The following is a 25,597-nucleotide window of genomic DNA, read 5'->3' as shown; positions in this document are numbered from 1 at the left end:
TACCAATAATATGATGAAAGAAGTAGGGCATCGATAGAAAGGGTTCACCGACTCTTCAAATTAAAAAAATATTTAATACTGTATTAGGCAAATAATACACCGAAAAGACATTGTGACTGTATAGCCTCTCAGATATTGCACTTCCAGACAGCACATGATAAGTATAGGTCATTCCAGCCATCAATAAATATCACATCAGAAATAGGGGCCACACAAGGCAAACGTGGCATGAGGAGATGAAGAGATCCTACCCTACGGGGGAGAAATAGGAAGGGCTGAGAGCCTCCTGGATCACCCCTGCCCGTAGCCTGGAGGCAGGAGGGGAGAGCATCTCCTCTGCACCTGGAGGGAAGGGACGGGTGGTCCCGGGGCGCCGGGTGCCCCTGCTGTGTCCCCCTGGTCCCCAAGGTCAGGCCTGACACCACCAGATGGGGCAGTCCAGCCCTTCCCCACTCTGGGGCACAGCACACCCCACAGTGCCCCGACCGCCCGCTCCTGGCCCCCACAGCGGCCGCTCCCCGCTCCACCCCGTGCAGTGCCCATCCTGGCCTCAGCCCCTCCATCCCACCCAGGGCAGCTCCTTGCCCATCTCCCCCAGCATCAGGGTTTTCACGCAGAGCTGAGCCTGAACCCTCCTCGGCGCTGAGTCCTACGTGCAGTGGCATCCCTGATGCCCAGGGCGACAGTCCACGATATATTGGCAACATGAACCAGGCAGGAGAAAGGTTTCCAACCATGGCAGCCCATTTCTGGGGCATTTCTGCTTCCAGGAGCAGGCACCTGGGGAGCACATCGGGAGCCTGGCTGGTGTGAGGTGGGGCAGGCAGGCGGGAGGCACGGGGAGTTGGGGACAGCAGTGGGGTGCACAAGCAGAAGGGAGAGCAGCCTTTTTGGTCCATGGCAGCAGCACTGCGACATCGGTTGGTCTGGGCCGAGAAACAGGCACAGACTGAGCTCTGGCCTTGTCCTGAAAGGCAGCTGGCACTTGGCTGGATGGATAGTGGGGATGTGCTGAGAAACAAGGTGGGAAAGGCTCCATGAGGACCGTGGTTCACCTCCACCTGGAGATGAACGTGCTGACAAATCTGGAGTTTGTGGTGACCACTCCTGGCACAGGGAACCATGCCCTGGGGGACAGCAGTGTCCCAGGAGAACCTCCCTCCCTCACTCCAATGGGGCCCCTCATTGAGGATGGCATCCTGGGGACCCCAGGGACTACACAATCCATATGTACCACCCAGACCAGGGCTTGGGATGCTGAGCATCTCTTCTGCATCATCTCAGCATCCTGTGAGCCTCAGCAAGCAGCAGGCTGTTCCCCAAGCACACCCCCATGGTGAGGCAGACCTTGGTGACAGGGTCACACCATTGGAGGATGCTGGTGCTGCTGTTCCCTTCTTTGTCCCCACCCAGCTCTGGTTCTCCTCGCACGTACCCAGGGCTGGGCTGGATCCCATCACACTGATCCTCAGCACGAGTACGTCCGCACCGTGGAGGTCTCCAACCGTGGTGACCCAGAGGCACCAACTGAAAGAGAAACAAGGAGCAGATGACAGAGTTAGTGACTGCCCCAGCTAGTCCTCAGCTTCCCCCCAACACATTTATTCGGCAGCACTTGCACACTACAGCCATGTGAACCAAAGAGAGAGGCTCTGTACCCTTGGGGATGCGGCAAAGGTTCAGGACAGTGGCACGGGGCTCTCTGATCCAGCAGGGACGCTGCTGGGATGGGGTGGCATACCTTCTGGGGGCATTTTCTTGGCAGGGGCGGATGGAGGTGGCAGGGGCACCAGGCTGGTGACACGGAAGCCGGCGGGCAGCGTCTCAGCGGAGCCACTGAGCATGTTGATGCTGTGAACATCCCGCGGGCGGAAGCGCTTTCTCCAGGACGGGGTCCGACGGAAGGTTTTGTCATCACCCTGGGAAGGAAGAGTACGTTATGAAGCCAGCAGTGGGGACAGCACCACCTCCCACCCTTGTGAGGTGCCCTCAAGGTTTTCACATCAGAGTGTGCGGGTGCCAGTATGCCAACATCAACCCACGCTGTGCAGAAGTGTGTGATCTGATTGGGCCCAGGACATAGGAGAGCTCTCTGGGATCCTATGAGCTGGGTTTCATTCTTCCCAGCTTGCCCGTCCCCTCTCCACCCTCCCTGCAATGATGTCCTGGAAGCATCGACTCAAAAGCCGCAGTAAAGACCCAAAGGGAAGCATCTAACTGTGTACTGAAGTACCTACTACTCTTCATGCTCTGAAGAGAGCTCTGTCCAGCTCTGCTGTCATATCTCATGCAAGAAAGCTGTATGTAGGACAGATCCAGACAAATTCCCACCTTCAATTGCTCAATGCAAACAGATTTCTGGCTGCGTAACGGGGTATCTCCAACCCACCAGCTTCAGCAGCCATTACATGTCATGCTCAGAACATCTGTGCCTCTAAAAGGCTACAAAAAAAACCAGCTGGCAAAGAAAGCTGTGTGATTCCTCCTCAAATTCAGCCCACTAAGCACGAGAAGGGATGCACAAGACCCTACCTCCCTTGCTTCCACAGACAGTTTTAAATTATTTAGTTTTAATGTATTTCACTGTTCATGGAACTGCTACTTGTCTTCCCAGGGTAAGGTGGGAGGGAACAACAGTTCTGTCTCTCCTATTTCTGAAGCAAGAACAGTTGCCCAGCATGATTTGGGCATGGGAGAGGTTTGCTACTCACATCATCCAGCCTCCGATCTGTGCCCAATGCAAGCAGATTGTTGAACTCCCTCTCCAGCACTTGTCGAGCCTGAAAATAACATCAAATGAACATTCTTCATCTATGGGAGCAGCTCCTAGCACAGCTCCCTCACAACAGTGGGGGAAAAGATCATGTGCCATCACAGTGCTCTGCTTCGAAAGGCAGAGCTGAGTTGGTGATACTGGTGGAGTCACACTGCAGCTATGTCCCATGCCAGCTATCCTCCTCCAAAATCTCCCACGGAAGCCCTCCTCACCTGCGTGTTCTGCGTGGGGATTTGCAACACGAGAGCCAGACTGTTGTGGTCAAAGTTTTCATCAAGGGCCAGCAGTGCCCCGTGCACCCCGCTCTCAGCGAGGTTGTTTGCGTACTCGCGGAGCCCGATGGACTGGATCCAGTGGATGACCTGGTCGTTGGTCCACACCAACACGTCTGCAAAAGAGCAAGAGCACGTTTGAGGACAGCCCAGACCGTGCTCTTGGTTGTGGAGGATGTGCTGGAGCCCTGCCACACAGCCCCAGGCTGAGCCTGGCACTCTCCTTCCTGGGCCAGCAGCAATATCATGCAGCTAAGTGCCAGGAACAGCTCACTTCAATTTACCAAACTAAATGCAGAAGTGAGAGGCAGAAAACAACTGTGAAAATTAATCTGAAGAGCCCTGAATTGATGATGTAATTAGGGGCATTATCAATAATGAGTTGCAATCCAAGCAGCGGTCAGATGTGCAGGAAATCTCTGGATAGTCAACAAGGAAGGGGAGCTTGACAAGCCAAGGGGTGTCCTAAGCATCTAAAAGGGGCAGGAGAAGCTGACCTGATGCTTGGGCTAGGCCTTGACACCCTCCTTCCCTACTGATGCCTGACTGGGGTGAGCTTAAGGGTACTTGGAGCAATCTGCTGGGGAAATACTACAGGAAGAATAGCCCTACAGGCATGAGTATTGCTCAGAGATACTGATTTTCATTTAGCAAGTGCTGTGTTAAGAACACGAGACAGGAAAGAGACGTTTACTGGGCATCTCTTTGGAGGTTTCTTGTCAACTTTTCCAGGGCAGGATGGTGCCTGTGACTGCTGACCTTTGATTTCGTGCTGAGTCTCTTCTCGCCTCCTCTCAAGCTCTTTGCGGTCATAGTTGAGCCTCTTCAGGCACATGATGCCATACTGTAAGCTGGTGCTGCAAGGACACGAGACATCACCCAACCTTCAGGAGGGCAGACACCCTGGAGAGACCCCACAGAGGGACCCACTTCCCTGCTAACTCTCCATGTGCCCAAAGGATGTTTTGGTGTAGGACTGAATCAGCACAGATGAAATTCAAAGGAACGATTACGAAGCTGAGGAACATCCCTCCCTCTTGTGGTAGTTCCCCAGTCCATCAGTTATCAGTGACATGCTCCCCATGAGCCTCTTCCCCTCTGCATGCCCACAATTTTCACCACAGCCATTCCTGGTCCAAACTGAATGCTGGTGGTCAGCAGGTGAGGATGCTGACTGGCATGAGCTTCTTTGCTTTGCAGCCAGGAGAAGGTTTCTCCAGTCTCTCTCCTCTCAAGTACTAAAGGCAAACTTTTGCCCATAGAGGCTGTCCAAGCTTGGCCTAGATGAGCCACCCTCCAGCACTGAGGCTGGCCAAGACAGGAAAATCCCTCAAAATCCCCCCTCCCCTGATCCATGTGCAGGTACCGCACCCTCAGGGCCTCTCAAAGGAGAGGACTCACCGGTGGAAACTGTCCACCATCTTCAAGTGCACTCTGAGATCTTTCTTGGTGAGGTGGTCCAACATCCGTGCATCAACAAGACACTCCATGAAGTAGCTGCGATACTGTGGGAGGCCCAGGCTGGGCAGCCACTCGTTCCCAATCCACTCGTGGTTCATGTCCCCATAGGCCAGTGTCTGTGAAAGCAAATGGAGAAGCTAGGAAGAAACCAGGGCTTAGGAAACCTGCACACAGCCCCAGGGGATCAGTGACAGCTCAGTGGTGCAGCACGGGGGTCCACTGTCCTGAGGACTACACATGGACCAGAGGAGTTCCACCCTCGTTTGGGCTGAAGGAGTGGGGGGGAATGGTCCTTTTGGCCACAGTGCAGTTCTCCTGATGTGCCTCAAGGAAAGGGGGCAGCAGCCAAGAGGCAAACACAAGGGACGGTCGGACTTCGTGACCAGTTTCCTCTGGAAAATACACATTCGTGAAAGCTGAAACAACTAAATAAGAAATATGCTTCAGTGCATACCCAGCTGATTTTTAAAACCTTAGAAATACCCAAATCTTCTATTTTATGACTTCAAAATGAAGGGAGGTCAGTTTTGGGCAGCAAAACACCCTTTCACTTGCACTGCAAGCCAATTCTGAGTCCAAAAATGAAACAAAATCCACGAGAAGTATAAAAACAATTGAGAGTGTTCAAAACCAGAAGAGATGGATCCGAGCAGGCCTTTTTCCTCCCACCTTTTTAGCTCATGAAGATGTTCTGTAGCAAGGTCCCAGGCTCAGGGAGCAAGCACTGGGTGCAGGCCCAGCTCCGGGCAGGACCTGCTGCATGCTGATGCCCCACACTCATTCCCCATGGTGTCCAGCTCTCCCACATCCACCCCCCTCACCACCCGATGAAGAAGATGCAGTGGGGACCTCACCTGTGCCCAGCTGCCCTCTTCTGTGTCCTAAGCGTGACACATGCAGCATGTCAATAGAAAGGACAGGTAAAGTCAGTACCTGGCAGTGCTACACTGTGACAGCATACGTCATGTGTGCCAAGCACGGGACCCCTCAGTGTGGTGTGATCTGATGGGCTCGAGGGGCTCAGCCTTGACAGCACAGTGCTGGGGACATCTCAGTCCTGCAGGGCCCAGGGTTCTTGACAAATCAGTCAAGCAAGAATGTTGGATGGGGTTTTTTAACAGGTCTTGGGCATTAGCTGGCACAGACACTGGGGCTCAGACATCTGTCGTGGGAAATATGGGCAGCTCTTGGGTCACCTCAACAGCTGGAGAGAGACACTTCAGCTTCAGCTCATGGGTCACAAACCCTGCAGGGGCTGCCCAGGCCAATCTGTGCATTTTGCAGCTTGTTATCATGGGCTGCTTTCTCTCAACCTCTCAAAACCTACAAGGGAAAGTGCTTTAACTCTGAACTCTCTGTCCCCAAAAGACCCCGGCCAACTACACCCAGTCAGCAGGTGTGTGCTTCAGTAAGATGCCAAATTAATTCACACTGCCAGCCCAAAATGCTGCCCCAGCTCTGAAATACGGACACAGAGTCATTAAGTTGCAGAGAGGGGAGCATGGCTGCATCTCTCCAAAGCACCCAGAGCTTTTGGGAGCACAGCCACATCTCTCTGGGGAACCTCAAGCTATCAAGCAGTGGTAGTGACAGCAGGGGAAATATTTGGGTGTGCTAATGTAAACGGGACAGTGACTTCTCCGGGTGTAGGCTGACCAATGTGGGGATCAGACTTATGCATGTATGTGAGATCACTCTTGCATTTTGTCTTTCTTTCCTATTTAACTGACAACTGGCACTAGAAACCCAGCAAAACCCGCAGGGACTTGACAAAGGAAAATGCATCTGACGGTTTTTAAGCCAGCTTTAGAAATTGTTGGGATATAAAAGGCTGAAAGATGGTTTCTAGACAGGTGCACAGTGCTGGCCAAGAGCTGACACATGAGACATGGCAGAGATCCCCTTCCCTGCCGGGGTTTAGTGTGTTAGTGCACGCCTGGAGCTCAGCTTGGAAACCCACAGCGGCGGCAGCAGGGCCAGCCTCACCGTCTTGGTGGATGTTGCCATGTTCTCCATCTCCTCGTGGGTCACCCAGACATTTCCAGAGGACTGCAAGGAGAAAAGGGCAGAGTTGTCCAAGTGCCATGGGAACCAGGGCTCACAGATATGGCAGACACGAGCCTGGCTCAGGATGAAGGGGGATCAGAGCACCCTCACATGTGGAGCGGAGCCAGGGGGCACGCTGCAGCTCCATGGAGCTTAAGCTGGTGACACCTCACTGTCTCTGGGGTGTCTGGGCTGTCCATACAGCCATGGAGAACACAGTAAGGTCTACTGGTATTTTGTCTGCCTTGATACTTTGGTTTTATGTTCATGGAGCCTGCAGACTTGCCTCTGACAGCTGTGACCTCAGACAGGGCCATGTGAGGGCAAGCCTGGGGCTGCTCCTTTTGCTGACTGTATTTCTACAGACACGTCTTGGCTTACTGAGGCACCATTAACCCCTTGGGGGCTTTAGGGACCAGCACAAGATATAATCCTGCCATCAGCTCCATGTCTTATCCTGGGCAAGCAGGGGATCTGCAGTTACTCTGACTTGCCCCAGGGATTTCAGACAGCCCCAAGAAAAGGTTTGTGTTGAAGTAACTGAAAAAATGGTTGTGCATAACTGAGCTGGCCCTGAAAATCAAACATGTGCTGCTGAGGTGGGATCTTATCCCCTCCTCAAGCCTCTTCACTGGCTGCTCTGCAGGGTCAGCCTCCTGCTGACAACCTCTGTGTGTGAGGACAAGAACATCTGCTGGGGTCTCAAGGCAGGGAATTGCTTCACACTTGGTGTCAGTAAATAATCTTTGTGTCAGAGGACACGTGTCTGGTGGGTTTACTGCTCCTTCGGGGCATGTCACCCCACCCACAAACCTGTGCTGAACACTGCCAAACTCTTTCCTTCCACACTTGCCTGCAGGACTCCCTAGGGGCCAGTGATCCACTGTGGTTGTAAGAAGCCAAGGGAAAGGGATGGAGTGGGCTGTGGGCTGTGGGATGTAGTGCTCACCGTCCGTGAGGTGGGTGGTGCTGAGGGGCTTGTGAGTGAGACCATCTCCTGGATGGCCAGGCGCAGCTTCAGGCGATGCAGAGCATTGCTGATGCCGATCTCCCTCTGGATCTCAGTGTCAGACAAGGCTGACATGATGGCTCCACTCTTCACGTTGGCTCGGCAAGCAGCAACGTACCAGGCTGGCATTCCCACCCACAGCTGTTGAAGACAGGGCAAAGTCAGGAGACCCACCCTGGCATGCTACAGGACACCCTGTCTGAAGTTCCATATCAAAGCTGCATTCCCATGTTGGGCTCCTTTTTCACTTGGCCTTGCACAGACTGCCTGTGGGCAGAGCAGCTTCCCTGTGTCTCGTGGATGGAGCACAGGGAAAGAGCACTCCCTGAGCCTTTAAACTCAAGAGCTTGAGGAAACCCCAAAGCAGAACCCTGCAGACACAGGAGGGGTTTGGAGATCTGCTCTGCTCCCCCAGCTCCACTCACTTGGATGCTACAGATGCTCCTTTGCCACCTCCCTTCTCATCTGGGGAGCACAGAAAACATCTCCATGCCTTGGGAGGAGGTTCTGAGTTGCTGAGCATGAGCTGTTTAGCAACCACCACCCATGTGCATGGAGCAAAGATGGTGGGACTGTGGGGTGCTGTGCATGGGGACAGTGTGGGGGCATGCTCTGCCTCACCTCCAGCCAGGAGACAACGGTGGGGCCGTCCCAGTGAGCAAAGGGCAATCCCTTCCTCCGAGCTTCTTCCAGAAGTTCATGCCTGGAGCAAAGAGAAGCAGAAGAGTAATTTATTGGGAGTTTGAGGGGAAGAAAGTAACTCTCAAAAGGGAACTGACTGTAGGAAGCAAAAACCAGCCAGCAGCAAAGCAATAAAGGAGCTAACGTGGCTCAAGAAGGGGTGAAGACAAGAAGCCTTCTCAGCAGTTCCTAGCCCTGTGTCACAGCTTAGCAGACAGGGCCACTTTCTTGCTGTGGCAGGAAAGGAGGTTCACTCACTTCTTCCGTAGGCGCCGATCCTTTTCAGCCTGAGCACCCAACTTGCCAAGTCCCAGAGGGTCCTGCATGCCCACCTCTGTGTCGGTCAGCAGCACTGTTGGGCACAATCACAGTACAGGAGGAGATGGTCTCCATTTCCAACCCACCCCCAGAGCACCCCCTGTCACACTGGAGCCCACGGGGATTCCTGCCTGCCAGCCTTCCCATTTCAAGATGCTCAACACTGATGCAGTAAAGGACTTATATGTGGAAAAGCATCTCCCACCATGGGGCTGTGCAAGATCAGGGAGGTGCCACGGGGAGGGAAACAGATTTGAGAATGTTGGGGATAAGATACAGTGATGAGGGATCACTATTCTCTTGGAGAGCATTAACACTGTTACTGTGCTCAGGTCAGAAAGGTCCATGGGGCAGAAAGCACCAGGATCTGCCTGCCCCAGGTTGCCTAGAGCCAGTGGCCTCAATGTCCCCAGACCAACGGGAGTGTTCCTACTCCTCTGCCTGCAACCCCAACATTACTCCAAAGCCAGAGAGGGCCAGAAGGTGTGAGTAGGGCCTGACCCAAGAGAATGCCCGCCCAGCATGCACAGGAATGGGGCTGCTCACAGACCCTGCCCTGTGGCTCCTTCTCTGCTCAGCTGAATCAAGCGGCCCTTCTCTTTTTTCCCGAACAAACGCCCGATGGAGGATTTGATCCCCTTCCTCTTGGAGCCCTTGTGCAAGGAGTCCTGGCTGCTGTTGCTGCTGGGGTTACTGGCCTGTTCCTCCAGTGAGCTGGGGATGGAGGAGGGAGAGGAACAGCAAAGCCTTAGGTTATTCCCGAGCAGCACACGAGCTGGGGCAAACCCCAGCCCATCTCCACGCCTTCCCCCACATGAATCCTCAAACATGTGGACTGAGATCCAGCGGGTGCTCCACATACCTCTTCCCATCCTCCTGACTCAGTGCGGGGTGGCCCAGCTTCTCCAGCCGCAATGTCCTGGGGGAGGATGGGGGAGAAGTCTCGCATTTGATGGTGGTTTTATCCTCTCGGCTTTCATCCCGAGCTGCAGGTGACTAAACAAGCACAGGATCCATGAGGTTGGATGGCCAAAGCCCAGCTTCATCCCTGTCCTGCTGCCTGCCCCAGAACCTACCCCTCTCTCTTGTTCCATGGAGGCACGGCCAAAAGAGCCAGCAGGGCCCTGAGGCTTTGCCATGCTCCAGGATTAGCCTGAAGCAGAGCCCTGGTGGTGGCTCCAATTCACAGGCAGATGGGGAGGATTCAGCCACAGGGCCAAGATCCTGGGAAGATGGGGCATGGGGAGGAGAGAGGATGCAGCTCCATGGCCCAGGTGAGGATGTAGGGACAGAAGCTGCTGCCACAGCAGAAAACTCTGAGGAAGACAGATGGGAATGTCCCGAATACATCCTCCCTCCAAAAGGGATGCTCACTATTTGAGGACTTAGTGCTGTCTGACCCTCCCTGTGTCCTGCAGAACTTGAGGCTGCCAGCTGGAACATCTCCAAGCACCTTATGGGATCCCCCTGATCCTCCTGCTGAATCCCTGGGGTCCCCAGCTCTACCCCACACCCGGTGCACCCTGACCCAGTGTGGGCAAAACCAGGAGCAGGCCAAAAAAGGGGCTTGGACAAGAAGCAGAGCGGGAGCCACTCACTAGCAGTTTCCTCCGGTGCTTCCTCAAGTCGCTGGGCTGATTGCAAGGGGGAAAGCAAGAGAGACACAGAAAGGGCAGCAGTTAATGGAGAAACCACTCAGCAAACAGAAGCATCCTGTTCCACACCTCTCAGCTGTGTGGACACCGGGATGCTGCTTCCACCCCCAGCAGCCACATGCACACCCCCTGCCCGGGCTCCCATCTGCCCCACGAGCATCCTCACCAGGGTCATGATCCCCATGCGGTCCAGGTCCTGAGCAGCACTGCGGGAAGTCAGCTTTGGGGTGGAGCGGCCGCTGAGCGGTGGGGAGGAGCTGGCCAGGGACAGGGCTGTCAGCGAGGTGGGGATGGAGGCCCTTTTGCAGAGCTGGGTGAGGTTGAGGCCTTCCATGCTGCCGCTCGTCACACGGGTCTCCAGCTCCTCTGCACGGAGCTCGGTGGACTCCTTCTCCTCTTGGATCATCCTGGAGGAGCAGTGGGCTCAGGGCTCCTGGATCCCCACTATTCTGGGGTGGTCCCTGGCCTCTGGCACCCCCTAGACATGGGATTTACTGACACTGTGGAAAGGCAGACCAGGTACTGTGACTTGAGCCCCTGAGCTCTGGGAATGGCAGTAAGACCCATCAAAATCCACATAAAATGAGGGTGAGGGATGTCCCAGTTTCTCTCTCTCTCATTTTATTTCAACAGTGATCTTTTCTGCTGTCACCAAAGAACAGGAAGAACCAAGCCCCGTGGCTAGGTGTCCCAGGGCCATTTTCCTGACTAAAGTCGGACCAAGACATCCATTTTAGAGCATCAAATCCTCCTCCCCATTCTGAAGCCATTTCAGAGTCAGGCAGTTGTAGGTTTGGGCTGTGGCCTCTACCTGATCTCCTCATTGATGGCATCCAGCTGCTCCTGGAGCATCATGGCCAAGGTCTGGGCATCCGAGTGCCCACCAGGGGAGAGCACATCCATGGAGCTGAAGAGCGTCTCGCGGTCATCCTCATCCACATCAGAGATCTCAGGATCGCTGTCAAAGGCGTGAGGCCCCGTGGCCAGAACACTGCCTGCCTGGGCCTGCTCCCAGTCCTGGAGGAACAAGATCCTCTGGTCCCACACAGCACCTCCGTGCCCCCAAAAGCCAAACCGGACGCCTCCAAGCAACAGTCACACCACAGTACGACCACGGGGGGAAACGAATCTTGTCATGCTACTTCCATCCACGTGCCAGGTGAAGGAAACTGTGCCCCTCAGATCAGGGAGATATGAGACCAGCATGCATAAAGACCCCAATCCTGACCCCGATCCTGCCCCCGTGTTGGCAGGAGGGTGGGTTACCTTGGCTGGCTCCTCTCTCCGGGTGCTGAATCGGCCCTTCTGTGTCCGAGGAAGGCCTGGGGCTGCCCCGAAGGGCTCAGCAGGGGCATGGACCACAGCACTCAGAGGGAAGCGCAGGTCTGTGGCACTGCCCATGTGGGACCTGTGGAGAGAGTCCTGTTCTGGATGTTGCCCGTGTAAGGATGCTCCTGTCCCCTGGCTGCTTTCAACATAGCCCTCAGGACAGAGGAGGGGGGACAGGGCCACTCTGGAATGACCACCCCAGTGATGCCTCCCTGCTCAGCCCCAGGCCTTACCCTGCTGCTACCTCTCCACTGAACATCCACCCAGTTTAGGCCTGCATGGTTCCCAACACATCTAGAGTCCCCTAGTGTGTGTCCTCCTGATCCTCACAATGGGAGTTAGATGGGCAGTCATTCTTTTTACATTTTCTTCAGTATTTCCGCAAGAAAAACCATGATGAATAAAATCCCATTTGAAACAGATCTTCCAGGTGCAAGGGCATGAGCATCACTTGGGATTTCCCACCAGAAACCATCTGGGACTTCTTTATCCTCCTCCAAGCTCATGCTGGTACTCGGGGACAGAGCAATGCAGCAGTGTCACCTGCTCACACCTTCTTACCCTAAAGACCATCCATGTGGCTGAGCAAAGCATCCTCCCAGAGCATGGGGCTGTTCCTCCCTGTATGCACTGCAATAGGAGGTAGGAAGTTTGGGGCTTGCTTTAGGAGGATGAAAGCATTTGCCCAGAGCAAGCAGCAGATTTTTTATCATGGTGGGTCTGGTTTCCAGCAGAGGGACAGATCTGGGCTCCCCACCCCCAGCAAAATCACCAACATGAGCAGCTCTGTATGGTGTCAGCTCAGTGTTTGCAGACGAAGGCACAGCCCGAGATCCAAGAGGATTTAAGCTGTGGAGCTGCTGACAAGCTGCTCCCAAGCTAAAAACAGATAAAGGCGCCTTAGACAAAAGCTGACATTTCAACTTGGGGATTATTCCAGCCTCTGTAACTCAAGCTTTCTGCTTCAAGAAATAAAGAACTAATAAGTAAGCAATACCCACATTGCTCTTAGAGACCCATGGGAGGAAGTCCCACATATGATCCAAGCACTCCTCCAGCACTCAGCTGTCCTTCGTCCTCACAAGTTCTCCCTCACTTTCCCCATTTCTTTTTTTCCAATGCTGATTTGTGTCCTTCAGGCACTTTTTTCTCTGCTCCCAACAGATCTGAGGCTTGCTGCAACAGCTCCCATTATTTCCACCCTCTCTGGGAGGTGACTTGTTGCTGCTGGTGGTTGCTCCCAGCGATCCCTTGATGCACCCAGCTCACATTTCCATTGCTCAGAAGAGGACACAGTCTTCCAGGCAGCTGCAGTAGAGTGGTGGGGTGCATGCTGCATAAACCCTGTCTCTCTGACCATTCCTGGGTTCTTGAAGGTGGCTTTCCCTGGCCAATATCAGAGGCTGAGAGCTCATCTCATGCCCTGGAGCACTGGGGTCCCCCTACCTCCCTGCTGACTTTAAATGGAAGTGTGGCAGAGCAGAGGGATACGTGGGGGCCTCTGCACTGATGGTCACCACGGCAAGACAGGTTCCTCCTTCCCAGTTCATCCCCTGCTCTCTGGGGAGAAAGGCATTTGGTGAACACCCAGCTGTCATGGGAGACCTCTGCAGGACTGGAAATGAGACCAAGTGAAGAAAATGGTACGTGATCCATGGCAGTTTGAGTTGGGAAGTGAGAACAGGACCTCAGCAGAGCCGCCCTTGGGGTGACATAGATGAGAGAGTGGTTACATAGACTCTGAGTCCTTTGTGCAGAAAAAGAAATGTATGTCCAGTAGGTGGGTTTTCTTTTTGCCATCAGGAGAGCAAATTTTGGGTCATTCAGGTGGGCTGGGCTGTTCTCAAAGGTCTGTGCCTCCCCCCAGGACGGATCTGCTGTGATGAACCACCGTGCAGCTCTGCATCAAGGCTTGCTGGCACTGAACTATTCAATGCCAACAGCATTTTGGGGCCCTGAAAGAAGAGCATCCCAAAACCATCACGGGGGAGGTGTGTCAGAAATAAGGGTTTTGGCAGGAGCCTCTCACCTGGAGTGTACGCTCTCCACAAACGTCCCACTTCTGGTCTTGAGCTGATCAACCTCCAGCCGCAGTTTGTCGATCTCATCGGACAACCGCCGCTGTTTGGGGCAGAACAGATGAGCAGAGGGGTTGGTTTTGCACTGAAGAGCAGCCAAGTTTGGGGCAAACCACATCCGTAGCTATTTCCAGGTTTTCCCTCTAAAAATGCCCATCCCATCTCCGAAGTACCTTTGTTACACCAGTAAGGAAACAGCTCATGCAGGCGACAGTGAATGATGATGCCGGGGCAATGCTGCCAAGGGAAGGAGTGATCACAGACACATGCGGGCTCGAAGCGATGCTGGCTTGCAAGATGAAGGAGAACTGGTCCCACTAAGGTGCTCTGGCTTTGCTCCAGGCTGCATGTGCACATTCACCGTGGGAAACAGGCAGCAGCAAGGGATCCACCAGCCAAATTTGATGCTGGGCTCATCCCACCCGTTGCCAGCCCCAGGAGGGGAACCTGTGCCTGCACTATGTGACCATGCTGTCCTGTGGGAGGTGCTGGGGGAAGCTGCAGGTGGGCAGAAAGGCAGAGGGATGGAATCCTCCGGGCACTGCAGGATATCCAGTCCCATGGGCAAATGGGCTGAACAGGGGAAGCAACATGCAGGCAGCAACATGCGGGTCTCTGGGCTCTGCCTCTCAGAGCAGCTGTGGTTGGGGAGCACAAGCAGTGCCTCTAACTCTTCCTGTTGCAGGCAGAGAGCATCTGGGAGAGCAGAGGCTGCCAGTGAGAGGGAAAGCAGCTCCTCAGCCTTCCCAGCCATGCATGAGACACGGGGCACATCCCAAAAGCTCCTGTTGCTTCAAAAGATGCAACCTTCCAGCTTCAGACTCATCTCGCAGACCCTACGGAGATGCTTTATTTGAGAGCAGGGAAGGTGTGAAGATCTGCAGGGATTTCTGCAAGCTGGGCATGGAGCTGGGCATGGATCTCCCCACCAAAAGAAAGAGGGGGGCTGGGACAGCCTCGAGGGTGAAGGGAACGTGGCTGCCCCAGCAGTTCTGTCACTTGTGGCCAGGCTGCTCCAAAAAGCACAGGGGCAAACCCTCCTCTAGAAATGAGGATGAAGCCACCACGACCTCACTCCTGTCCTCGGTGGGGGGATGGATGAGCGTGATAGAAATACAGAGATGGGACTGAACATGCCTGTTAGGGAACAGAACCGGGGGTCTCCGGGGAGGTGGGTGGCAGCTTCCATCCACTGCGTGGGTTAGTTTGTGGCCTCCTGCTGCTGGGTGCTTTGGGATCCCAGCTCCTCCGAAACTAGAGTATTTTAGGTGGCACGACTGCCACTAGTCAGGGATTAGGAGTGAGAAAGCGCAGTCACTAGGGCAGGCTCCCTGCAGCAGCATTTACCTTGTCGTGCTGGTGTTCCTCTATCTGCTTTTGGGTATTTTCCAGCTCTTGTAACAATGTGTTCTTTGAAAAAATGAAACAAAAGAAAAGGGAACAAAAACAGGAAAGAAGAGACATCATTTAGGAAATGTCTGCGTGGCCAGCGTGGAATCGCTGCATGGATGGTGGGCTGGACACCTAGCACGAGGGACAATGACAGTTCCCAAACTTTTCTTCACCTACTTGCCCATCAACCAGACCTCTCTGTAAACCTCCTGCTCTTCAAGCAGGGCTACCAGGCCCAGCTTTGGTCCCACTCTAGACATGCAGAAATTAAGAGATTTGATAGCCAGGTCTGGTTCAGGACAGGAGGCGCAGAGCAGCAGGGAGATAAATCTGTTCCTTGAGGCATTAGCAAGGGGGTACACCCCCTCTTTGGTCTGATTTGGGGGACCAAGGGAGCCTGGTCCCTGCAGGAACCCAAATAGAGATTAATTATCATGAGCTGACCTCCTGTTGATGTTTCGAAGTTTATTCCTGCTCTGGGTCACCCACACTCCCAGCTAATGGCATTCATGCAGTTCAAAGCCTGGCTTTCTGGGTGAGCAGGGAGGGAGCTGGGATGCTGCACACAGACACGGCCTTGGCTTGGAGAAGGCAGGTCGGTCTGGCAGCGGGGCCTGGTGAAGAGGGAGGTTTCAAAGCAGCACGTGGAGGGCTAGAGGATGAACACTGCATTTTCTCCTGCAAAATGCAGTAGGGCTTTGTTCTGACAGCTGGGTGCAGGCTGCAGTTGAGGCTGCACATCAGACACAGGGAAGCAGGGGAATGGAACAGGATGAATCCTGCTGCTGTCAGAGGTGAAGGTGGTGGGGAGTGGACTCTGACAGGTGAGGGCTGGCTAGAGATGAGGGCACGATGCTGAGCACGCTTCCCTACAGTCCCACCAGCCCTGGCACCTGGCTGGCATCCTGCATGGGATCGATTCTCCATCCCTGCACGGGTGCTTTCAAACTCCTGCGCTGCAGCTGGCAGAGGCTCCGTGCTGTAGGGGCTGCAGACTTTGCAGCCCTCCAAGGACCCCTTAGACTTGGCCACTACCTTTTCCTCCAAGGCAGCCATCCTCTCCTTGAGGTGCAGCTGCAGCCGCTCGTTGGACTCGCTCAGCAGTCGGTCCACGGTGTCCGAGAGCCGCTTGTTGTGCTCCTCGTTCATCTTCTCCCTCTGTCGAGCCTGCAGCAGCAAACAGTAACCAGTCACACCTGATCCAACGCACCTGCTCCTCCTGCACTGAGGAGCTCAGTCACTGCCATCCTGCTCCTGCTGGTGGTATCACAGATGACCCAGCTTCTGGGGAAAAATCCTGCATTTACAGCACAGATTGAATGCTCTGCTGGGTCTCTGATGGCCTCTGCTGTTTCAAGGCCATGGATGAGAGGAGGTTGTCTGATTCCCACAAGCTTGACCTGTGTACCCTCCAGAGCCAGTCACAACATGGTGACACTTTCCAGATTCCAGAGGATCCTCTGGATTTGCAAGATTCTCCAAACCTCTGCCCTGGGAGAAAACAACCAGAGACTTCCCCAGTATGACCAAGACATGGGGCACACGTTGTAATGGCAACTGAGTGACCCAAGAATCAGGCATGGCAGCCTCCTTCAGCTGCCAGCTGAGGAACAAAGCAAGACTGTGCATCCCACGGCTAAGTGTTTAGGGTTGTCTCACATCTGGGGTCTTGGCTTGATGTTTTGTTCAGTAGCAGGGACTACACAAGACAGGACAGGAATGTGGCAGGCTAACAGCATGAATACCAGGAGAGAGGGAAATCACAGAGGGCCAGTGCAAGCTCCTAGGTGACCCTAGATGGACACATTCTGGGCAGGAAAATATCAGCAAGGTCCTTCTCTTCACTGTTTTGAAGCCAGCAGTGAGACAGCCCTTTACACAGCCTCCAGGAACCCAGCTGCCAAGGCAAGGGGGAACTGAGGCAAGATCAGGACCTGCAAGGACTTTCCCATCCAGGTTGAGCAGCACTTACCCTGGCCAGCTCCTGGTTCTTCTCCTCCAGCTGGCTCTCCAGCTGCCGGAGGTGCTCCTCAATGCTCCCATGCCTCTCTTCTGCCTGGGAGAAGCAGAGCAGCCCTCTCAGATGGCATTTCCCAAAACCAAACAGGCCCTCCTGCATCCCTCCCTCCATCCCTGGCACTCCCTTCTGCTGCCTGCATCCCCAACACAACTTGCTGTGCTATGAGCTTTGAAATGACTGCTAGCAAGTGGACTGGAGATGTAAATCCTCCAAAAGCAAATTGGTATTCACCCCAGCACTCTGAAATGTCAGGGCTGGCCATATCCACGCCTTCCTCCATGCCTGCACTCTCCCATATCTAGCCTGGTTCCTTCTTCCTCCTCTTTGTGTTCCCAGCAACAAATGAACATCACCCTGACCAAGCAGTGCCACCATGCCTTGGGGAGAGGAGCTGAGGGAGAGGAGCAAACCCTGCATGTGCAGGACTCATCAGTTCTAAAAGCTGCGTACTGTCCCTGCAACCACAGAGAAGGCAGAGGGCAGCAAAGCATAAAGGCTGGGACTGATAGCACTGTGCCCTGAGCCTGCCTGGGGCTGTCTCTGTAGGTGGGCCTCCAGACCTGTCTCACCCTCTGGTTCCTGCACTGTCCCCTCTGTCCCCAAGCACCCCACAGCACCCCACACACTTGCCTTGGTGAGTGCTGCGATGCGCTGGGCCAGTTCTGCTTCCACCTCAGGCAGTGTCTCTGCTTTCCTCATCGTCTGCTGCAGTTTCTGCTCCGCCAGCTCCAGCAGCTCCTGCAGGTGCCGGGCTTTCTCCTCGCACTGTGTGACACATCAGGACGTGTCACCGGGCACCTGCATGCTGACCCCAGCCCCACTTCTCCCTCCCAAGTCCCCAGGGCAGCGGGAGCCTCTGGGTCCTGGTTCAGTACCTGGCGGTGCAGGGACTCCTTGTTGGCCAGTTCGCTCTCCAGCTTGTCGTTGAGGTCATGGATGGAGGTGGCTTCTCGCTGGGCTGCCAGGTAGCGTTTCTCCAGTGTGGTGATCCTCTCCTCCATGTCCTCCTTCTGAGCCAGAGCCTGAGGAAGTGATGGGACTGTCACGTCCTGATCCGTGGCCACCAATCTGGGGACAGCTGGGCCAGGACCAGGGTCTCACCTCTCGGAGGTCCCTCTGGTACTTGCTGCTCATCTCTTCTGATTTGATCAGATCCTTCCTGGCAGTGCCCAGATCCTCCTCCAGCTCAGCGACGCTGGCAGCCAACGCAGAGATGTGCTCCTTGGCCTGGACCACTTCAAAATTCTGCTTCTCCAGGAGCTCCTGTAGTTCCACCACCCTCCCTGCCTCATCGTCCGGGTGGACAGAGCCGTTGGAGAGCCGCTGCAAGGCAGCAGAGAGGGAAGCAGATGCCTGGCTGCCCCAAACCACGGCCTGTGGCTGTGCAGTGAGTGAACATGGCTCTGTGGGGACCCAGCAATGTGCCTGAGAGGGTGGCACGGGGCTTTGGGACCTCTGTGAACAGTCCCCACTAGGCAGGGGGATGCAATGGGACCAGGATGGCTAAGGGCTGAATCCCTGGATGCGCAGAGCATCTCCAGGAGGCCGAGCCCCTGGGAGCACAAATCCTTCCACACTGGGAAGAACATTCCCCAGGGATATGCACCCAGAGGGCAAAAGGCTTTCAGCACCATGGAGCCTGCAACAAGGGATTTGGAGAAACCATGGCCCTGGTGAGCATGGTCAGAGCAGGTGTTTCTGGGGCTCTCACCTTCCAGGGAAGCTTCTGTGCTGGCTCCTTGGGCTCTCTCTCATCCCGCTCGCCTGCTGGGGCCTCCCGAGTGGCACCTTGCTGCAGAGCTGCCACCTGCACGCCAACAGGGATTAATTAATGATAGAGAAACGAGGCCACGTGCTCCGGCTATGAGTGAGGCTGCAGAATTTACAAGGTTTCCTCTTAAATATTACGTAGATGTAAGACTTCACGTAAACAGGAATTTTAGATTAGCCACCCAAATGACACTTTTCTCATCTGCGTGACCATTTGGAGGCCATAGTTCACCAAACTCCACAACAATCCACAGGTGTGACATAACTCCAAGTAGTTGTAGCCCAGCAGTTCCCCAGCAAGGGCCTGGCATAGGCTTCCGAACCCCACTCACCTGCCGATGGGCATCCACGAGCTGCTCCTCTAAGGTTGCCACTCGCTCTAAGGATGCTCGCAAGCGCTCTCTGACCTGCAGTTGGGAAAGACGGTGGGAAATGTGGTTATTTATTATGATGAGAATGCCCAGGAGACAGGGAAACCCCTAGTCCCTTTGATCTGGCTGAAGGCCAGGTTCAGATGGATTCAAGTCCAGGGCACAGGCTCAGGAATGCTCCAAACTCTTGCCTGGGAGAACAAAATCATGTTATAGAGGAATAGCCTGGATTAACCTGACTCTTGGAGGAGAGCCATGGCCAGGGGAGCTTGGAAATGTCTTCAATCAGAGCAAGATGTTTGAAGCAAATGAAGATCTATACGTAATGCAAAGAACAAACCAGGCCAGCACTCCTCCCCAGATCCCAGCAGCCCATCTCACCTTTTCATCCAGTGCCTTGTGATGTTCAAAGAGTGACTTGAGTGCCTTGAGCACCTCGACCTCACTGGAAACCCCAGATGGTGACTGAGCCTGACGCTTGACCACAGTCATCCTTAGGGACCGCTCATGCCTCGACACCAGGCACTCCAGGTGCTCCAGCAAGAGCTGCAAGAGGGCAGATGTCAGTTTTTTACCACCTTGGGACTGGCAATGCCAGTTCCACAGCATCGGGGACCGAAAGCTAGACAGCACTCTCACACTTACCCTGGTGTTGTTGCGCTCAGCTTTCAGCTCTGAGATCTCCTCTTCCCTCTCCAGGAGCTGCTCCCGGCACGCACTGAGCTCCCGCGTCAGCGTCGCAAACTCCTGCACAAATCAGAGTGCAGCTGTTAGCTGGGAGACTGTGACAGAGGCAGAGCCAGCATCCCAACCCTGCTGCTGGGACCTCCAGCACGGAGCACTTCCCACCCTGAGCCAGGCAGTGAGTGATGGAGACAGCACGGGGAGCACACAGCAACACAGGCAAGCTGGGAGGTGATTTATCCCTGGCCTCTGCTTTAGACAAGAGAGGAAGGCAACATCTCAGTGTTTAACCCCTTGGTTTGATGTCCATGAAATGGCTCTATGGCTCCAAAGGTCCTCGATGGCATTAAAGCATGTCTCCCAGTTGCCACCAGTTTGGCCAGAGCCACCAATCCTTGCTTCCATCACCAATCCCTCCTGGGAAGGGCTATCCAGCAAGAAAAAGCCGTGCACAGGGTGATGCCACAGGCAAGCTGCAAACCCAGCACAACCCTGGGGATATGTGGACTCCTCAGAAACACAGTGATTGCAACTCTGACTTTCTGGAGCAGAAAGGAAACCTGTTATGAAGTTCCCATGGTGCAGAAGGGTTCGTTTCCTCTTTAAAAACAAAAACCAAGCACCTGGGTTAGCCTAGGAGCACTCTCCCACTGCTCCCAGCTGCTGTTTCAGGCACCAGTTTGCACAGGGGCTACACAGCAATTTGCAGCTGGGACTTTTTAGGGTGAAAGATGCAAATGAGGAAACGCTTCATGAATTTACACCCATTTCACAGCCTTTTTGAGAAGAACTGAAAAGGAAAAGGGTTGCAGAAGAGGCTGAGAAAGATTTGCTTGAGCATTACCAAACCAAATTTTGACTGGAGGCTGCGAGCGGTTTCACAGCATGAAAATCTCTTTCACTCTAATTTTCAAGTTAAACAAATAAAACATTCTTCAAGCCGAAGCAAGATGTCGAGGCTCAGTTTGAATTAAACATTCTGCTCAGCTCAAAGGGGAACCTCTTGCCACAGCTGATGTCCCAGCACAAAATTAAGAGTGCTTTAATCCCTGTTTGCCTCAGCTGAATTTCCCCTCTCCCTTCTCACACCATTGCCCGCAGTGACGTGCTTTTTAGCCTGGAGTACTGGGGACAGAGGTGTCACGGGTGGTACTAAGACCCCACAGTGGGACAGGACCTAAACATGGTGCAGTGGGGCAGAAGGGAAAGAGCAATCCCAGCAGCCAAGCCAGTCGCTGTCCCTACAAATGAACACGTTCCTGCCCATCACCAAGCCTCAGGGCTGCTCCTGCACAGCATCCTCCCCCCAGCATCACCCAAGCAAACTCCTGCCCCAGGGACTGCTCTAGAGCTGGCATCATCCCTGTATCCCCTAGAATGGTCACGTCACACCAAAACCTCCCCCACCAGCTCCTACAGTGCCCAGGCACCATCCCACACTTGCTCCTGGACCATCCCACAGCCCCTTAAACCGCAGGGATGGCAATAGCCAGCCAAGGCTCTCCCAGCCCATGGGATTAGGGCTCAGCACAGAGCGGTGCCACAGCGTTACGCAAGCACTGGCATGCAGGAGTGAGCAGCTCGTGAGCATCCCTGTGGGTTACACTGGGGCTGGGAAAGCCAGTGAGTAGAAAGGGCAGCAGTGAGAGGTACTGAGTCGGGGTGTCCCCATACTGATGGCTGCTTTGGGTTGGGGACAGGCAGCCTGAGCTTTGGTAGGTCGTGCTGCAGGGACTCAGTGCATCCAAAGCCTCCAAATCTGCAGAGGTTGGAGACCTTTCACTCTGCCCCACAGGAGTGGGGGCTGCAGAGAGGAATGCTCTCCTTGCTGCAGCCCTTTGGAAACCCACAGACATGGGGTGGGAAGCATTGCAGCAACAGAAGTGCTCAGCAAACTGCAAACAGAAGGTGCGAGGCTGCAAACAGTGCACCCTGCAGTGTGGGGCAGATGGGACAAGGCATCTGGGCAGTCAGGAAAGCAGGATGGATATGCCATCGTGGGAATGGAGATCACCAGAGCTCAACTCTCTGCTCTGCCTCCCGGGCTGGCAGAGCTGTGCAGACTGCACCCACAATCAGGCTTTCATTTCAGAAGTCAAGGAGATTAAAAGAGAGAGAAAAAATCAGCAGGCAGGAGTCCCCTGATGAATCAGGGCCAGCGGGTCAGAGCACAGTGACAGCTCTATCCTGGGCTGCTCAGGGCTCAGCACGAAGCTCTGGTCCCAGCCCCATTGAGTGCCCCCTTTGCTGGGGAAGGCTGGCTGGATCCCATGCACCAGCAGCACGGCTGCCAAGCCCAGAGCATCCCAAGAGACAGTAATGCCTGTCCTTCCTTGGGGGAAAAAGAGTGTTTCCCACCAAAAATAGCAGCATCCCCGAGGTGAGACAGGACAGCAGCACGCCAGAAGGGTTAGCTGAGCTTGCAGGGATGAGAGGCACCTGAAAACCTCATTTCAATGCTTTGGGAATAAAAATAGGAACCATTCACTCCACCCTGATCCGCAGGTGCTGCTGCCCTAAGCCGTGGCTGCAAAGAGGAGGCAGAGATTTGCCTGTCCCCTGGCCACGGTCAGATGTGGAGATGTGCTGCATGCAATGGCTCCAGCAAACACTCGGACTAAGCAGGGACACCTCTAAATGGATTAGAAAGTGGAGCAGGGGTGCCTGATCTTCAATCAAACGAAGGATAATCGGACACAGCACTGAGAGCACCCAGGAGCCCTGTGGGAAGCCCAGCAGCCTGGGAAATGGCTAATTTGGATTAAAACCAAACCACCCAAAGCCAGATGAGTGTGCCTGGCTGGGCTCAGCACCAAGCCCCATGCAGGAGGGATGCAGGGGCACGGATGCTGTTTCTCAGTGCAAGCAGGGATGCAGACATGAAGCACCACAGGGTGCACTGAAATGCAGTGTTGTGGCTTGGGGCTGGGCTCCTTGGTCAGTGCTGGGCACGTTCTGGGTCCTGGCTAGGAAACAGGAGTGACTGCTCATGACGGGCAAGAAAGCAATGGAGGGTGATGTGGAAAACCCAGGGCTTCAACTATCACCCACTGATGGTACTGGCACTGTGGCTGTGCTCACGGAAGCTGCCTTCTTCCTCTGTCCTTTCCCAAAGGGGTTATGGTTGATGCCAGGACCCTGCCCTGCTCCTGGGGGATTCCACAGGCTTGAAGATCCTGGTAGGTCTGCGCACCCAAAAAGCCCAGCTCTCAGCTCCCTGGGCAGCCCCAAAGAGCAGTGAGGGTGTAGTGGTGTGGGATCTGGAATTAAGAATTGCAGGAGGTATCCCAGGACATGGGTATCCCTCTGCACAGCAGCCTTGGTGAAGACTGGGAGCCCGTGTTCTCCCTCACCACAGCTGGGGACAGCGATTGCTGCCAAACCCCTGAGCCCTGGGCAGGGCGTAGATAACTGCAACCTGACGCATGAGCACATCTGGACACATCTGGAGTGCTGCACGTGGCACCCCCAGGTCACAGCCAAGCAGGAGAGGGTTGATAGATGTGCCAGGGTCCTTGGGTACTGCAGGGAGCAGTCGTGCCCTGGGCAGGGCTTGGTCCACAGTGCCAGGGCTCTGCTGCACACCCCCATGCAGCCAGGAGGGGAGAGGGATTGGAGCTGAGAGCTTTCAGCCCGATTAAGTCGCATTCAGCGCTCCCACATGAATAAATAAATCATGTAAAGAAGCATTAAGGCAGCTTAGTCTCCCCAGGAAATCGCCCTGGAGTTCTGCCTTTTTGGGGGCTGAGGGATGCCCCCATAGATTAGGAAGGGGGGGTCTCAGCCATGTGGCAGCCAGGTCCCAAACAGGCACAGGGTGGGAGGACGGGAGCACCCCTGAAGCATTGCTTCCTGCCCCATCCATGGGTCTGCCCCACTCCCAGACAGTGTGCTGGATCCCAGTGGCATCCAGCTGAAATGATGCAGAGTGTCACCTCCCCACTCAAAGCATCCCCAGGCTGCACATCCTCCACACAGCCAGGGCCTGGCTCTTAGGAGACAGCAGGAAAGGGATGTCAGCCCCAGGGACCACTGAGGTGTGTGGGTGCTCAACCCTGCTCCAAAAAGAGGGTTCTTCAAGCGATCACTCTGACCTCTCCCTTCTCAATGGGGTCTGACAAATTGCAGTAAGCTCCTAGGCAAAGCAGACCTCAGGAAGGAGATACCAACAAGGAGGAATAGGACAGGACAGGCACATGGGAAGCCCCCATATACCCTGCACAGCACCAGAAACCCGCCACGTCCCACTTACCTGGTACATGCACATGCTGGGATCAATCCCATTGGGTAGGTGAGCGCCTTTGGGTTTGCTCCCTGTGTTCATGTTGAGCCCTCATCTCCAGAGAGGGTGGCCGTGCCCGGAGTCCCCTGTGCCCACAGGGGGAAAAGCCAGGCAGCAGCAGCAGCAGCAGCCCAGGGAAATTCCCCATCTGCCACCCGAGCTCATTGCATCCCTCACTGTGGGGCAGGGGGCCGCAGTGGGGCATCCAGCTGGACCCTGTGCAGGCACAGAGCTGCCACTGAGTGCCTCTGTGCTGACCCAGTTTGTTATGCCTGCACGCTGCCCGTGTGTGGCACTGGGGACCCTTTATTGGAGCAGGAGCGGAGAGTAAATCCGCGCGCTCCCTTAATCCGAGGCGGCAGAGCGGGCGGTGTGCTCAGGGTGACCTGGTGTGCTCTCTGCAGTGAGTGCTGGAGGGAGCAGAGGGGACACGAGCCTCTTGGGCATGGCTCAGAGCAACTCTGGGTCACGGGGACCCCAGGAGCTCCTGGGGAAGCACTGCTGGGTGTTTTGCTTTGGGCAGCTTGCGGAGAGCTGAGCGAGCACAGGGACACAGGTTGCCTTCCCCTGTCTGGAGCTGGGAAGGCATGCAGAAAGCGGGTCAGTGTTGCTCCCCAACTCTTCTCCTGACCTGAGCATCTCTCCTTGTAGAAGCTGAGTTTGAATGTCTGGAGCACCTGGAGTGGGTCCTGCGGGTGGAGGAGCTGGGAGCACCGCAACACCCAGCTCTCAGTAGAGCCAGCAATCCCAGCAGAGCCACGGCAAGCCCCAACTCCCCCATGCCCTTACCTGTGGGAGGGCCGAATTGAGCTGCCTCTGGAGCTGGTCACGCTCCCGCAGAGCTTCCTGCAAGCGGCTCTGAGTGACGGAGAGCGTCTCGCGGGTCTCCCGCAGGGTGTCCAGCAGCTTGTCCCTCTCGTCCAGCATGTTCACCATCAGCTGCTCAAAGTCGGCATCAGCCTCGGAGCCCTGAGGGGGGCCCAGGGGGTCCCCCTCGCTGATGGTGGGCATCACCTCACACATCATGGTGGGGCGTGACAGGCAGCTGAGGGTGCTGGAGGTGCCTGCTGGGGTGCTGGTGGGTGCTGTCGAGCTGTGGGGCCCCGATCACATTGCTATGGGCTCCCACCTGCCAGGGGAGCCAGCACTGGAGAGGGTAACGTGGTGCTGAAGGTGGAGGGAGGCCCCATCCCTTCTTGGGTGCCAACCGAGTGCTAAGCGGAAAACATCATTGGGAGGAATTTGGCCTTGGCATCCACAGGGTCCTCACAGTCCTAAATCCCCCTGATCGGCTGCGTGGTGCTGTCAGTGTCCTTGCAACCTTTTGTGCTGCTGCTCTGATGCCTTTTGAAGGGGCAGGAGCATTGGTAAGCCACGCGGATGCTCAGAGGGGAATGAAGTGACCCTTGGGGACACGTCCCAGTGGTGAGCTTGAGCTGGCAGCTGCACAGGG

General features: G+C 55.1%; 1 protein-coding gene across 1 annotated transcript; it reads right to left on the bottom strand.

Moving 5' to 3' along the window:
• Positions 1-504: 504 nt before the first annotated feature.
• PPFIA4 (PTPRF interacting protein alpha 4) lies at positions 505-25,597 on the bottom strand. Its single transcript, XM_065747442.1, has 29 exons — positions 24,934-25,597; positions 19,824-19,925; positions 19,560-19,724; positions 19,140-19,214; positions 18,749-18,844; positions 18,139-18,360; positions 17,913-18,059; positions 17,664-17,802; positions 16,990-17,069; positions 16,053-16,184; positions 14,973-15,035; positions 13,577-13,668; positions 11,485-11,626; positions 11,030-11,235; positions 10,385-10,625; positions 10,162-10,197; positions 9,426-9,559; positions 9,114-9,277; positions 8,504-8,597; positions 8,186-8,267; positions 7,505-7,705; positions 6,496-6,558; positions 4,450-4,625; positions 3,808-3,905; positions 2,989-3,164; positions 2,712-2,780; positions 1,742-1,919; positions 1,436-1,527; positions 505-1,011 (listed from the first exon to the last, which is right to left on the bottom strand). Exons 1-28 carry the CDS (start codon positions 25,168-25,170, stop codon positions 1,469-1,471), a joined length of 3,669 nt encoding a protein of 1,222 aa, XP_065603514.1. The 5' UTR covers positions 25,171-25,597; the 3' UTR covers positions 505-1,011; positions 1,436-1,468.

Source organism: Cyrtonyx montezumae, unplaced genomic scaffold (assembly GCF_038088225.1).
Source record: "Cyrtonyx montezumae isolate F1298 unplaced genomic scaffold, pur_monq_1.0 scaffold_45, whole genome shotgun sequence".
Taxonomy (NCBI): Eukaryota; Metazoa; Chordata; class Aves; order Galliformes; family Odontophoridae; genus Cyrtonyx; species Cyrtonyx montezumae.
Note: the sequence above shows the minus strand (reverse complement) of the source record. Positions and strands in the feature narration are given on the sequence as shown.